The 13,166-nt window shown below is 39.7% G+C and overlaps 1 protein-coding gene across 1 annotated transcript in view; it reads left to right on the top strand.

Moving 5' to 3' along the window:
* Nucleotides 1–10,276, top strand: part of LDB3 (LIM domain binding 3) — a 66,044-nt gene extending 55,768 nt beyond the window's left edge. Inside the window, exons 14-15 of the mRNA XM_042782979.1 lie at nt 3,130–3,245; nt 10,187–10,276. Coding sequence (XP_042638913.1) covers nt 3,130–3,245; nt 10,187–10,276 — 206 coding nt within the window. The remainder of the gene's footprint in view (nt 1–3,129; nt 3,246–10,186) is intronic.
* Nucleotides 10,277–13,166: the final 2,890 nt, after the last annotated feature.

The following is a 13,166-nucleotide window of genomic DNA, read 5'->3' as shown; positions in this document are numbered from 1 at the left end:
CATTGTTTCTCCAAGTATGGACCTAGGACTCAGCATCAGCATCACCTGGGAACTTGTTAGAAATGCAAATTATCAGGCCCCTATTTCAGATCTGCTGAATCAGATACTCTGAGGATTGGGACCAGTAATCTGTGTTTTAACAAGCCCTCCAGGTGATTCTAATGTTTATGAGCCCCACTTCAGAAAAGCACTAAAGCCCTTTTCAACACAGCATCTGTGATTTGATGGATGAGAATCCTTTTACAGTTGCAGTCAAATCCATTAAATACAAAAGTATTAATTCAAGTTGGGGTGTAAGAGAGTTAGTCAAAGAAAATTGTAAAAACCTAATGGGAGAAATAAAGACATAAATAAATGCAGAGCTACATTATGTTCCTGGTGAGAAAGGCCCATGCACAAACTTAGTTCAATGCCAACTACATTCTTTCTTTGTAGAATGAATGAAAAATACTACCAGCCTTTTTTCTTTTAATGTACTGGGGTCAGACCTGTGCTACCAAATTTTAAAACAAAGTGGAACTTCTCCAGATCCATACAGAGTAGTTTAAAACAGAAAAATCAATCAATGCAAGACTGGACATTTGAAAAATAACTTCAAGCCATTATAAGAGCTTAAAAAAACCCTCTGCCATCTAGTTGATTCTGACTCATAGTGACGCCCATAGGGTTTCCAAGACTATAAATCTTTATGGAAATAATTTGCCTCATCTTCCTCCCATGGAGCATCTGGTGGGTTTGAACCACCAACCTTCTGGTTAGCAGTCAAATGTCTTACCCACTGAGCCACCAGAGCTCCTTATAAGAGCTTAATCTGTGAAAACTAATAGCAGAAGGAATCAGGAATCACTATTTAATAAGGTTGTGAGCACGTTCTTAATTTGTCCATTTATCATTTATCTACCAGATTTGTGTTGAGCACGTATTCTGTGCTAGTCTCGGAAAGGTGCTAAGGATAGAGCATGATAAAAGCCTCCAAAACCTCAAGCAAAACCAATCTCATGTAATATACTGGCACATAAATGGACAGTTAAAGAGATGTTGAATGAATGAATGGATGAATGAATGGGGAGGGAGAGAAACTCAAAGAAAGCCTTCAGGAAGACTATCCCATTTTTCTTGATGAGGGCTGGGAGGTAAGGACTTCCTGGAAAGAAGGCCTGGCCGAACAGGTTGCTAAGATTCAATTATGGAAAGTAAGGAGCCTTTCCAAGCACAGGACCTGGTTTATACAGAGGTGTGGAGCTGTACAAGAGAGTCCAGGGTATCCGGAGAACTGAGAAAGATGGAAGCTAAGTCAGAAGTGGGGTGTGGGGCTTGCCCTCACATGGAGAAGAGTTAGCCCATAGCCATGCTGCTCACCCCACACACTGACAAGAGCACAGAGTGAACCATAAACCTACAATAACTTTAAAAGGAAGTAGAACAATGTTTTCTTAACTGACAAGACAATACATTTTTGCCTGTTTGAAGACATTGAGTATACTGTTAGAGACAAGATTGATGGACCGGAATATATAAGAGCATTTGCATGACAAACTATAATTTCATACAAAAGGAGAAAATATGTATGAGATAGGTATAGCTTGTTAAAGTGCAATTGCAAATAGATAAGGGAGTATAAAGTCTTGGAAAGAAAGAAAGATCTTTGGAGTTCTGCCCTGGTTCTGCCCCTTTCTACTGGTGGGATGGGACCTCTCTAGACAGTTTCCTCATTTTCAAAATGAGAATAATGCCTCTTAATGGAGCTTCTGGGAGAAAAACAAGGTAATACAGAAAAAGCACTAGTATTGGATTGGTACATAGCAGGTACTCAGATGATAATCCCCTTCCTTCTTTTAATCATGTATAATGACATTCTAAATAAGAGCCAATGTTTTTGAGCATGCTAAGTACATCACATGCATTATCTTATTTTAATCCTAACAACAACTCATGAGTTAGGTACTATATTTATTCCCATTATATAGATGAGAAAATTGAGGCACTGAGAAGTTAGGCAACTTGCTTGAGGTTTGGACAGTCCCTCAGTAGAACTGGGATTGGAGCCCAATGCTTGCTTTCTACATAGCCCAAATTTATAACCACCATGGCAGGCACACTGCTTCTCAGCACATGGTCTAGACATTAACAGTCATACTATCCATGAGGAGATCTAAACAGGAAATCACTATGTAAAAAGCCAATTAAGAGTTATGGAGAGACAAGTACCTTTCCAGGAGAATGAAAGCCTCATAAAGGGTACCGAGCTTTTCTAAAGAAATCTGGAAGAGACTGCAGTAAGTATAGTAGAACTGCTGCCCTATGACCCAGAGAGGATAATTCTTGTCGGAAGAAGGACAAGACCCGACCCCTGAGTCTCAGCCATTTCCTTAACTGGCAAAAAACAAAACAAAAAATGATAGTTCATATCAGAGAATTTAGTGAATGTCATTTATTGATTTACTGATCGACTAATCATTCACTTATTCCCTCTATACGTATGTGTTGGGTATGTGTGTGCTAGGCATCATGCTGGAAATATACAAATGTAGTCCTTGACATTGAGCTACTTGTAAATAATGCCATCTATGTGAAAATGATTGGCAAACTGTAAAGCATTATACAAATAATATTTAGTATTATTACTTTTTTGGTGGCAGTGGAGATGGCATGTCCCAATAAATCAGCTCAGATAGTGTTTATAGTACTGAAAATTCAGTATCAACACCTAATGACAGAAGAATGGCCAAGCAAGGAACATTGTGTAACTCCAAAAAATGTTAAGGGCCCTTATTCTTCCAAAGGAAGTGTAGCTGTTTGGAAAGGCATCTTTTTTTTTTTTTTTTAAAGTCTGTTTAGGCTGTAAGAAGTGGCAGAGGCAACAGAGAAAAATAACCAGAAAGTTAATGACAATTCCAGAGAGTGTTTGTAAATCAGACTAGCACATGGTGGTGACTAAGCCTTAGTCTGAGCAATGTCAGTGCAAATTGCTGGGAAGAGAAAAATTTCGTCATTCAACCAAGTGTTTTGTCTGCAAGATGACAACCAACCAATCTGATTTGGGGGGTTGTCCTGGCATTGAATAGATGAGACATGGACACTTTATTCTGCCTGCTGGGTGGCTGGTCCTCACTCTTTCTTTTATTTCAGACTACATCAATTTGTTCAGCACCAAGTGTCACGGCTGTGATTTCCCCGTGGAGGCTGGTGACAAGTTTATCGAAGCCCTAGGACATACTTGGCATGACACTTGCTTCATTTGCGCAGTATGTGTTTGAGCCTGGGATTTTTACTTTCCTGAAAAGGGGGCAGCAGGGACCAAGTGAGGGCCAGGTGATAAAACTTCCACATACCTCTCAACTCTGGCATTCTGATACTCTGATACACTTTTTTAATAATTAAAAAAATTTTTCTGTTGTTTTTAGAGTATATACAGCAAAAACATATACCAATTCAAGTTTCTCCACGTATAATTTAATAACAGTGATTATATTCTTTAAGTTGTGCAACCATTCTTACCCTCCTGTTCTGAGTTGTTCCTCCCCCATTAACATAAACTCTCTGACCCCTTAGGTTCCTGTCTAATCTTTCAAGTTGCTGCTGTCAATTTGATCCCATATAGATAGCACTTAAAAAAGCACAGTGCTCAAGGTAGACATTCTTTACTAGTTAAACTAAACTGTGGTTTGGTTTTAAGACAACTTTAGGAGATGTTTTTTGGTTTAAGAGTTAAAGATTATTTTAGAGCAGTAGTTTAAGGGGTTCATCTAGGCTCTATGAATCCAGAAAATCTGGATTCCATTGAAAATTTGAAATCCTGTTCTGCATTTTCTCCCTTTTGATCAGGAATCTGCTATAGTCTTTAATCAAAATGTTTAGTAACAGTAGCTGGGTACCATCCAGTTCTTCTGGTGTCATGGCAAAGGTGGCAGTTGTTCATGGAGGCAGTTAGCCACACATTCCATAACTTCCTTCTATTCCTGACTTTTCTTCATCTTCTGTTGCTCCAGATGAATAAAGACCAGTTATTGAGACTTGGATGGCCACTTTCAAGCTCTGAAGGCCCCACACACCACCTAACAAATTAGGAGGTAGAACAGAAACACTAAACATGTCATTAAGCCAATTACCTGGGATGTTCCATGAAACCATGACCCTAAACCTCCAAACCAAGGAACCAAATCCCATGAAGTATTTGGTTGTACATAAGCAGGCTCAGCAGCTGCTTTTCTTTCTTTCTTTTCTTTAATATACTTTGATACTCTTTAAAAGCTGGCAAACACCACAAGGCCTTGTTTCTATCACAGAACAAAATTTTATTGGTAGTAATTATTTATAAATTAATGAGACTTTGTTACTCAGTCCATTAAGGACAATAGATTATTCAAGTTTCCAGCAAACCAGAAGTTGTCTCACCAACAATAATCTCAATAAATTGGAGCAATGAATGATACTTGGAGTTAAAAGAGACATAGGTGTCTTCCCATAGCTATATGTTGGTTTTATACATGATGAAGTGATTTGAGACTTTTCCCTCAAATCTTCAACATGAAAATGAAATTGGAGTCTATTGACTGATCCTATGAAAAGCCAAGTTAAAGTTTCCCTTGAAAGAACCTCTAGAAACAGGACCAGGTATTATTTTATTCTCCTCAATTGTCCAGCTGCCAGGAGATAAGCCTTAGATTAATGATTAACCTTGTCAATTTAATTCTGCTGAACAGCCAAGTCATTTTTACCATAAGAGTGATATTTTCTTTCCAAAGGATTTCAGTTAGGGAGGGGACATGGTTGTGAGCTTAGCAACATTTAGATTCCACATTAGAGATAAGAAATGGTCATCCGTGATCAAGCCCTATAATGTGAATCAGTAACTTTATTTGGAAAATTAATGTGCTACTGCTACTACTACTACTGTTATTATTATTACCAGAGTTGCTCACTATAAATCCTGGGAATGTATGAAATACTCTGGCAGTTTAAACTTGAATAGTTGTCTATAGACTTATGACAATCCTAAGGCATAAAATTTTCTGCTATATACTTCAGGTTATACACTTCATGTAAGGGTGTGTCTGTGGGGTGCATCATATTCACTGATTAGATTCTATAGTTTAGATTCTATAGTTGCATTTAAGGGTCTTGACATACATCAAGGCCTCCCCTCCAAAAAGGGACAACTGTGTAAAGTACACTCACTCTGGGGTTGTCCCCTGCAGAGTCTTGGCTCAGAGAGGCACAACACAGGGCCTCTGAATCTTACATTCAAGCTATGGCTTGTGGGACCCTAAGGTTCTACCTGCAAATCTGGTTACCTGACTTCCAGAAAGAAGTTGAGAAATGTAGGAAAAGTCCAGAGAATACAGTGGCACAGGCCTACTCTGAGGGCAGGCTGATAAGCGATATATATCCCATGGAGAGGGTACCACACCCAGGATTAGCATGGGTCTACTTCCTCAAGCCTGCTGTATTTAGCTAAGAGGAACTATAGCATAAATCCTAGTGAAAGACCAGAAGAAGTAGTAAGTGTTCAGATGGTATAGACTGATACTACCATTAAGTTCCAGATAATTAAGTCTAGTCAAGTATTAGAGATCCAAAGAAACCAGGCTTTGGAGAATTGGAGAACCAACAAAAAGAAGCATTGGGTCTTCTCGCAAACTGCTCTGTGCAGCACTCACTACCCCGTTAAGGTATATCAAAGTATAATGTGGTTTTAATCTTTGGAAAGCAATCTTTTCTTTGGAAGACTTTGAGGAATGTTTTTGTTTTCTGTTGTACATAGCATTGCTATGAGTTGAAGCCAACTTGACAGCTTCTAACAACAGCAGTGATTTTCAAATCACTTTTAATGAGCATATATTTATTATTCTACAATAAAATTTTTAAATAGAAAAAAAAGTAGCTCCCATCGGTGAGTTCTATGGATAATGAAAACTTGAGACTAATTCAATTTACAAAATATTAGTTTAGTTTGGAGAGTACAGGAGTATGTCAGAACAAGTCTCCACTTTCAAGGAATTTACAGACTTACTAGGAAAACAAAGCTAGCATATATAAGCAATTAAAGAGCAGAACAAGACAGTATCTTTAATGTCTAATGTTTATACAATGAAGACTGGGAAGTTGAGAAGGACAGTGAAGGTCAGATTGAGAAGTAAACTCCTTTCTGGCTTTGGTACTTGAGTTCCAATGAAAAAAATTGGGGTCCTCCCTCAGTCGGGGAAAGACGTCTTCTGGGCCCCTTCTCTCCTCTAATTGGTTTATAGTCCTTCCTCAGTGGTATGTATAAATTTTAGGCAGTCTTAGGAGAGTACTTTACTGCCTTTCACTCTGCCGGGACTGTAGTCACCACTGTCCATGGCCACCACTTCTCCACAGCCAAGTCCTGATACCATCTGACCACAGAGCTTAGGGATTGGATCACCCCTCCCATGCCTTTGTGCTGAGTGATTGGAGGCCTTCTCTACCATGAAGCCACCTTGCCTCCTGTCAGTAATCTCCTGACCCATGACACTGAGCAAGACCTCCCTATTCCAGGCCCTGACCTCTGCCCTGTCTTACAGTGGGCCACTTCTGAGGCTCTGTACTTTCCTCACTCCTCAGTCTTTAGTCCCCTGAGGCTCTTTCCAGCCTGCCTCATGCTGAAGTTCTCACAGGCAACCAGCACTGCCCCAGACCAGGCAGGATCTCCCTGCCAGAGCCTTGGATATAGACAGGGAGCTCCTTGACAGCTTGCTCCAGAGCTGCCTTTCTATCTCCCCTAAACCCCACTGTTACCAGTTAGCTCTTGGGTGTCACTATCTTGAACTTGTCTCCAGAATTTGGTGCCAACATGAGCAGTTTGAGGCCACTACAAATATGGTTATGCTCAGCATCATTGTACCTAGCTGGGAAGTTTTAGGGATTTTTTAGGTCAATGGCTTCCAGGGCCCATTGTTAGCCCTGTGTGATCCCCTGTAGATAACCTCCCAACTGGGGCATCAAGGCCTCAGACATGGGGCCACCATGATGTCACTTTCTTTCTCAACTTTCTTGGAGTGGACACATGTTCACTGACCAAACTCAGCTTAGATGAGTGATTTCTCTATTCCCATGCCTACCCGAATATGGGAACTCCACCTGCATTTCTTCTGATGCCCATGTCCTGGATGCAGCCCCTAAATCTGTCTCCACAGTAGGGCTCCTCAGTGCCTTCTCTGAGCCTGGGGCTGTCCTAACCAATATGACTTTCCAGTGCTTCTGACAGATTAGCATATTACCCCCCCACACACACACACACACACAAGACACACCCTACATATTGGTAGCCCAAAGTACGAATCCTAACCAATCAGTTGCCATGGAGTCAATTCCAACTCATGGAGACTCCATGGGTGTCAGAATAGAACTGTGCTCCACAGAGTTCCCAGTGGCTCATTTTTTAGAGTAGATCTCCAGGCCTTTCTTCCAAGGTGCCTCCAGGTGGACTCAAACCTCTCACCTTTCAGTTAACAGTCAAGTGTGTTAACTGTTAGTGCCATCCAAATCCCAATGTCATTGAGTTGATTCCAACTCATAGATACCCCATCAGACAGAGTAAAACTGTCTCTTAGGATTTCCAAGGCTGTGAAACTTCACAGAAGCAGATTGCCACAGCTTTCTCCACAGCATGGCAGATGGGTTTGAACCACTGACCTTTCTGTTCCCAGTTGAGCACTTTAACCACTGCACCACCAGGGCTTTTCCACCCAAGGACTCTACAAATTCCTAAACCCAGAACAATTTCAATTAAATGTATTTTATATTCAAGTTAATAATTAATAATTAAATACCTCCACTGTACTGTTGGGTGTGGGGAAAATTAGCATGGAATTTGGCATGGATTCCTAGATAACATACTTGGTCTGTGACTTAAGCAAGACCCTTGGGCTCTCTGAACCTCACTCTTTCAATTGTAAAGTAGGGAAAAGTCATATCTATCCTACAACGTTTTGTGAGACTTACATGAGATCATGTGTATAGAGTGTCCAGTATACTGAGCCATAGCAGCCTCAGTAAATATTTATCAGTTCCCTTCATTCTGTAACCTGTATCCATCATCAAGCAAAACTCATATGTTGTCATCATAGACAGTTGTTGTTAGGTGCCATCGAGTTGGCTCTGACTTACAGTAGCCTTATGTGAAATAGAATGAAACATTGCCTGTTCTTGCACCATCCTCACAACAATAGGTATGCGTGAGCCCATTGGTACAATAATCACTGTGTCAATCCATCTCTTTGAAGGTCTTCTGCTTTTTTGCTGACCCTGTACTTGACCAAGCATGATATCCTTCTTCAGGGATTGGGCCCTCCTGATAACATGCTTCTAGGGAACATTCTGGCTATGCTTCTTCCAAGACAGATTTCTTCATTCTTCTGTCAGTCCTTTGTATATCCAATATTCTTCACCAACACCATAATTCAAATGCATTAATTCTTCTATGGCCTTCTTTTTTCATTGTACAACTTTCACCTGCATATCAGGCAATTGAAAATACCATGGCTTGATTCATGCACACCTTAGTCATAAAAGTGGCATCTTTACTTTTCAGGATTTTAAAGAAGTCTTTTGCAGCAGATTTGCCCAATGCAATACATTGTTTGATTTCTTCACTGTTGCTTCCATGAGTTCTTATTGTTCATCCAAGTAAAATGAAATTGTTGACAACTTCAATATTTTTTCCATTTATCATGATGTTTCTTATTGGTCCATTTGTGAGGATTTTTGTTTTCTTTATGTAGAGAAGGCCGTAGACAGTTGGGATATAATTTTGTCTCCCTTTTTATTCATGTATTTCTCTACACATACTTTTTTTTCTGTCTCTCATTTCTTTATTGTTGTAAAATAAATATAACATAAAAGTTGCCATTTTAACCATTTTCAAGTGTGCAACCAGCATACACTTTTCCACATTTGATTTATGTTTTTCATGATGGCATTGTATTCTATGGAAGAGTACACTATAAAAATTTACTTTTTCATCTCTCTTTTGAGAGAAACGAAAAACCAACCAAACCTACTGCCATTGAGTCAATTCCAACTCATAGCAGCCCTATAGGACAGAGTAGAACTCTCCCGTAGGGTTTCCAAGGCTGTGAATCTTCATAGAAGTAGACTGCCTCATCTTTCTCCCACAGAGCAGCTGGTGGGTTTGAAGCACCAACCATTTGGTTAGCAGCTGAATCCCTTAGCCACTGAGTTGTTTTTAGTTTTGAATTGTTGCTTTCCTGGTCTGTTGAATTATTTCTGCAGATACAATTTTCCAGAGTGACATTACTGGGTTACAGGTTAGGCACATCTTTATGACTCCTGTTAAGTGTTGTCACAAACCTGTACAGAAGGCTGAGCACATTCATGATATCCCCAGCAGTGTACAAGGAAGCCTAATGCCCTTTTGGCATTACTAGCTTTTGATTGATTACTTTTCCCCTCACTTTTTGTGATAGCTTAAAATCATGTAAGGTTAAAAATAAATAATAAATGAGCAAATAAGTAAATAATAAAATAAATACTTTGCTAGATTAATAGATGCCTCGGAAACCCAAGGAGGAGTTGCTATGAGTCGGGGCCGACTCGACGGCACATAACAACAACAACAACAAAGAATCCACCCAGAGGTGCCTCTGAAAAAAGGCCTGGAGATCAACTTCTGAAAAATCAGCCATTAAAAGCATCATGGAGCACAGTTCTACTCTGACACACATGGGGCCACCATGAGTCAGAATTAACTAGATAATAATTGGAAAAAAGAAGTGGTATCTCACAGAGGTTTTCATTTCTTTTTCTTTAATTATTAGTAAGGATAATATTTCCTAATGTGTTTGTTAGCTTACCAGTGGTATTTCTTTAGGTGTTAATCATCTCTGTGGGTATCATCTTATGAACTTATATTGATTCCTTACAAATTTTGAATAGCATCAATTGGCCATCTTCATTGTGTATATTTGCCCCATTCCATTGAATTCCTTTTCATTTTAGTTTTATTCCATCTTCCTCTTCAGATGTCTTTATTTTTATATAGTTAAAACCATCTATTCTGCCCCAGTTGTTAAGAACTTGTAGTGGGGAGAAGCAGGTGGTTATTTCTTCAGGGTGACTGAACCCCTCTCACCCCTCCTCCCACATTCTCTTTTGAGCAGTCAAGGGCTGCATGGCCATCTCACATCAATCTGTTCTTACCCAGGTCTGCCATGTGAACTTGGAGGGGCAGCCATTCTACTCCAAGAAGGACAAGCCCCTGTGCAAGAAGCATGCACATGCCATCAACCTGTAGGGCCGGGGCATCTGGTGCCAACAAGGCCTGGGAGCTGTTCCTGCTACTGGCAACAAAGAATTCCTGGAGGCTGATGTTTCTTTTGGGGGAAAAGAGGGAAAGTAGGAAGTGACTGAGAACCTTTTGAAGTATAATTTTAGTCATTTCTTCTGTACACAGATCATGTATTTACATAGTTCAGACTAGATGCCAAATGAAGATTCTAAACCAACTTAGTAATTAATCCAAGACTAGAATTGTACTTTAAATGCTTAGGACAGAATTCTAAGAACTCAAAAGTGAAGAACAAAAAGCGAACTTTCCGAAAGCGATACAATTCCCCGAGGTCACCAGGGTAGCAACAGAACTCATACCATTGGCGAACCCAAGGTACTGAGAATTTGAAGCATTTGTGAGTCCTTTAGAGCTCCTCTGGCAAACAAGAGAAGTGCCAAACCATACTCACTGCTGGGTATTTTTAGAACCAGAGCTGAGAGCTTGTTAGCTAAGACTGATTGGGCTTTCCTCACCAAAAAAGGAAGTGTTATTCCATTACTAGCGTCCTAGAGCTACCTCTGCACATCAGCCTTTAGGCTTTCAAGTGGACAGACTTGCAACATTCTATAGGGAGCCTGGATATCCAAAGAGAATTGAGGGTTGAGGATGGTGAACTGCCGTTTTCTGAGAAACACAGGATGATCGGAAGGGGTATAAAAGACTCTGGCTTACATTGCAGCCAACCGCAAAAGGACAGGCTCTTCAGCAGCCCCCTTACAGTTTCAAACATCCAATGTCCCCACAAGGCTTAGCTCTTTTTTTTTTTTTTAACATATACAATTCAGTGACATTGATTACATTCTTTGAGTTGTACAACCACTCTCACCTTCCTTTTCTGAGTTGTTCCTCCCCTTTAACATAAACTTACTGCCTTGTAAGGTTCCTATCTAATCTTCCAAGTTGCTTTTGTCAATTTGGACCCATATAAATAGATCTTAAAAGAACACAATGCTGAAGGCAGGCATTCTTTACTAGTTAAGCTAAACAATTGTTTGGTTTTAAGAAGACTGCAAGGGATATATTTAGTTTAAAGTTTTAAGAGATTATTTTAGGGCAATTTAGTTTTGGGAATTCATCCAGCCTTTGTGTCTCCAGAAAGTCTGGATTCTGTGAGAATTTGAAATCCTGTTCTACATTTTTCTACCTTTTGGTCAGGCTTCTTCTATTGAGTTTTTTGATCAAAATGTTTAGTAGTAGTAGACTTAGCTCCTTTTTGAATTGTAGTGGGAAAGTGGAATTGGTTTTTCAGCACTTTGCTTTGCACTGTTTGAGAGAAGACTTCAAAAAGACTACAGGTTGTGCTTGCCCTTTGTTTTTACTTTAAGACTTTCGTTAGCATGAGTGTCCAGTTCTGCATGGATTTCATCCCCACCCTGAGAATGCTTACTTAGGAAGTTTTCTACAGTACCTCCCCCTCCTCTGCTCCCCAATAGACTTGGTAGCCTGTGAAGAAGGAGAGACACTGTGTAAATCAGAATAGCACAGGGCATTGAGAACAGACCCATACTCTGGGGAAAAAAGAGAAGCCTCACTTCCTACCAGTCTTGGTAAGCATGGGTGGGCTGACAGGAAGCCCTCCCATCTTAGCTTTGCATCCTTCTCATGGCTTTCTTTGAATGCAGCATACCTATTATGTACAGTTGTGTTGAATGATGGAAGGAAACAATGGATGGCTATTTACTTATTTGCCATCTTTCCCAATATTTTGAAAATGGATGAGCTGAGTTGATTTAGCAAGTGTTTAAGTATTGAAGTAGGCTTGGGTCTTCAAACATCTTTATAATATTAGTCATACGTTCTGAGTTAGGTAAGCATTTTAAACCTGTTGGTGATAAAAAGAGATGCTTAATTTCTGAGACTGGAAATGGCATCATTCTTTTCCTTTTTAGGGAGCACTTTATTAAGCTCATTGAAAATGGGGTTGAAGCAGGCAGTTTGAGTGAATGTTTCTCACTCTTGACCATAATAGTTTGGCATTAGTCCAACACACTGCTATTCTCTCCTCACTCCTGTCTTGGATTTTCTCTTTGCACATTTGAAAATGTTGTCTGGGAATGCATTTAGAACTTTTCTTCTGAGGATTGAGGCTTCCATGGGGTTGCCAGAAGTAGACTGTGTCTTCCTCTTAGCTAGCTGAGTTCCTAGAAGAAGGCCCAGGTTTGTTTCCAAGGGTGAAATCACCATCCTCCCTCAGGGAGCAGAGAAGGACCCAACATGTTCTTACAGGGCCTTTCTCTACTTTGGTGCAGTGAGAAAGTGAATAAAAAGGACCAGGCAGAAAAAACCTTCTGGGAATACCTGGAGACTTTTCAGGAGTGCAAACAAGTACCTGGGCATATTCTGTTATTTTTGGAAAGTTCAAATATATAGAAACAAGAAAGTTGTTGACTGTACAGAAAGCCTCTAAACAGGCATTCTCAACAACAACAAACCTATTAAATTATCAGGGACTGGTCTCAAGAAAAGAAAAAAAAATTCTTAGAGCTAAGTTTTAAAAATTTCTTTAAAAGTTTACACACACACATACACACACACACACGATCATAAAAGAAAAGTGAAATATCTCAAAGGAGAACTTCACAATAAACATGACTGAAATAACTTTTTTTACATCTCACAGATAGTATAGATTCTGGGAGACTCTTATTTAACAAAACATAAAACAAACAAAAAACATTTTAAAGGTAGCAAGAAAAAGAGGTAATTTTGGGTGTGGTTCACTAGTTGTCATAGTCTTGCTTAGTGTTGGGATGAAGGTTGTTATCTATTTCAAGTTAACATCATCAATGTCTTGCAACACCAAACACTTTAATTGTTCATCGAGGAGAGTAGCTTTGGATCTACAATTCTTATT

This window comes from Orycteropus afer, unplaced genomic scaffold (assembly GCF_000298275.1).
Source record: "Orycteropus afer afer isolate SDZICR_OR568_19922 unplaced genomic scaffold, OryAfe1.0 scaffold00547, whole genome shotgun sequence".
Classification (NCBI taxonomy): domain Eukaryota; kingdom Metazoa; phylum Chordata; class Mammalia; order Tubulidentata; family Orycteropodidae; genus Orycteropus; species Orycteropus afer.
This window is presented reverse-complemented; position numbering and strand designations above follow the sequence as displayed.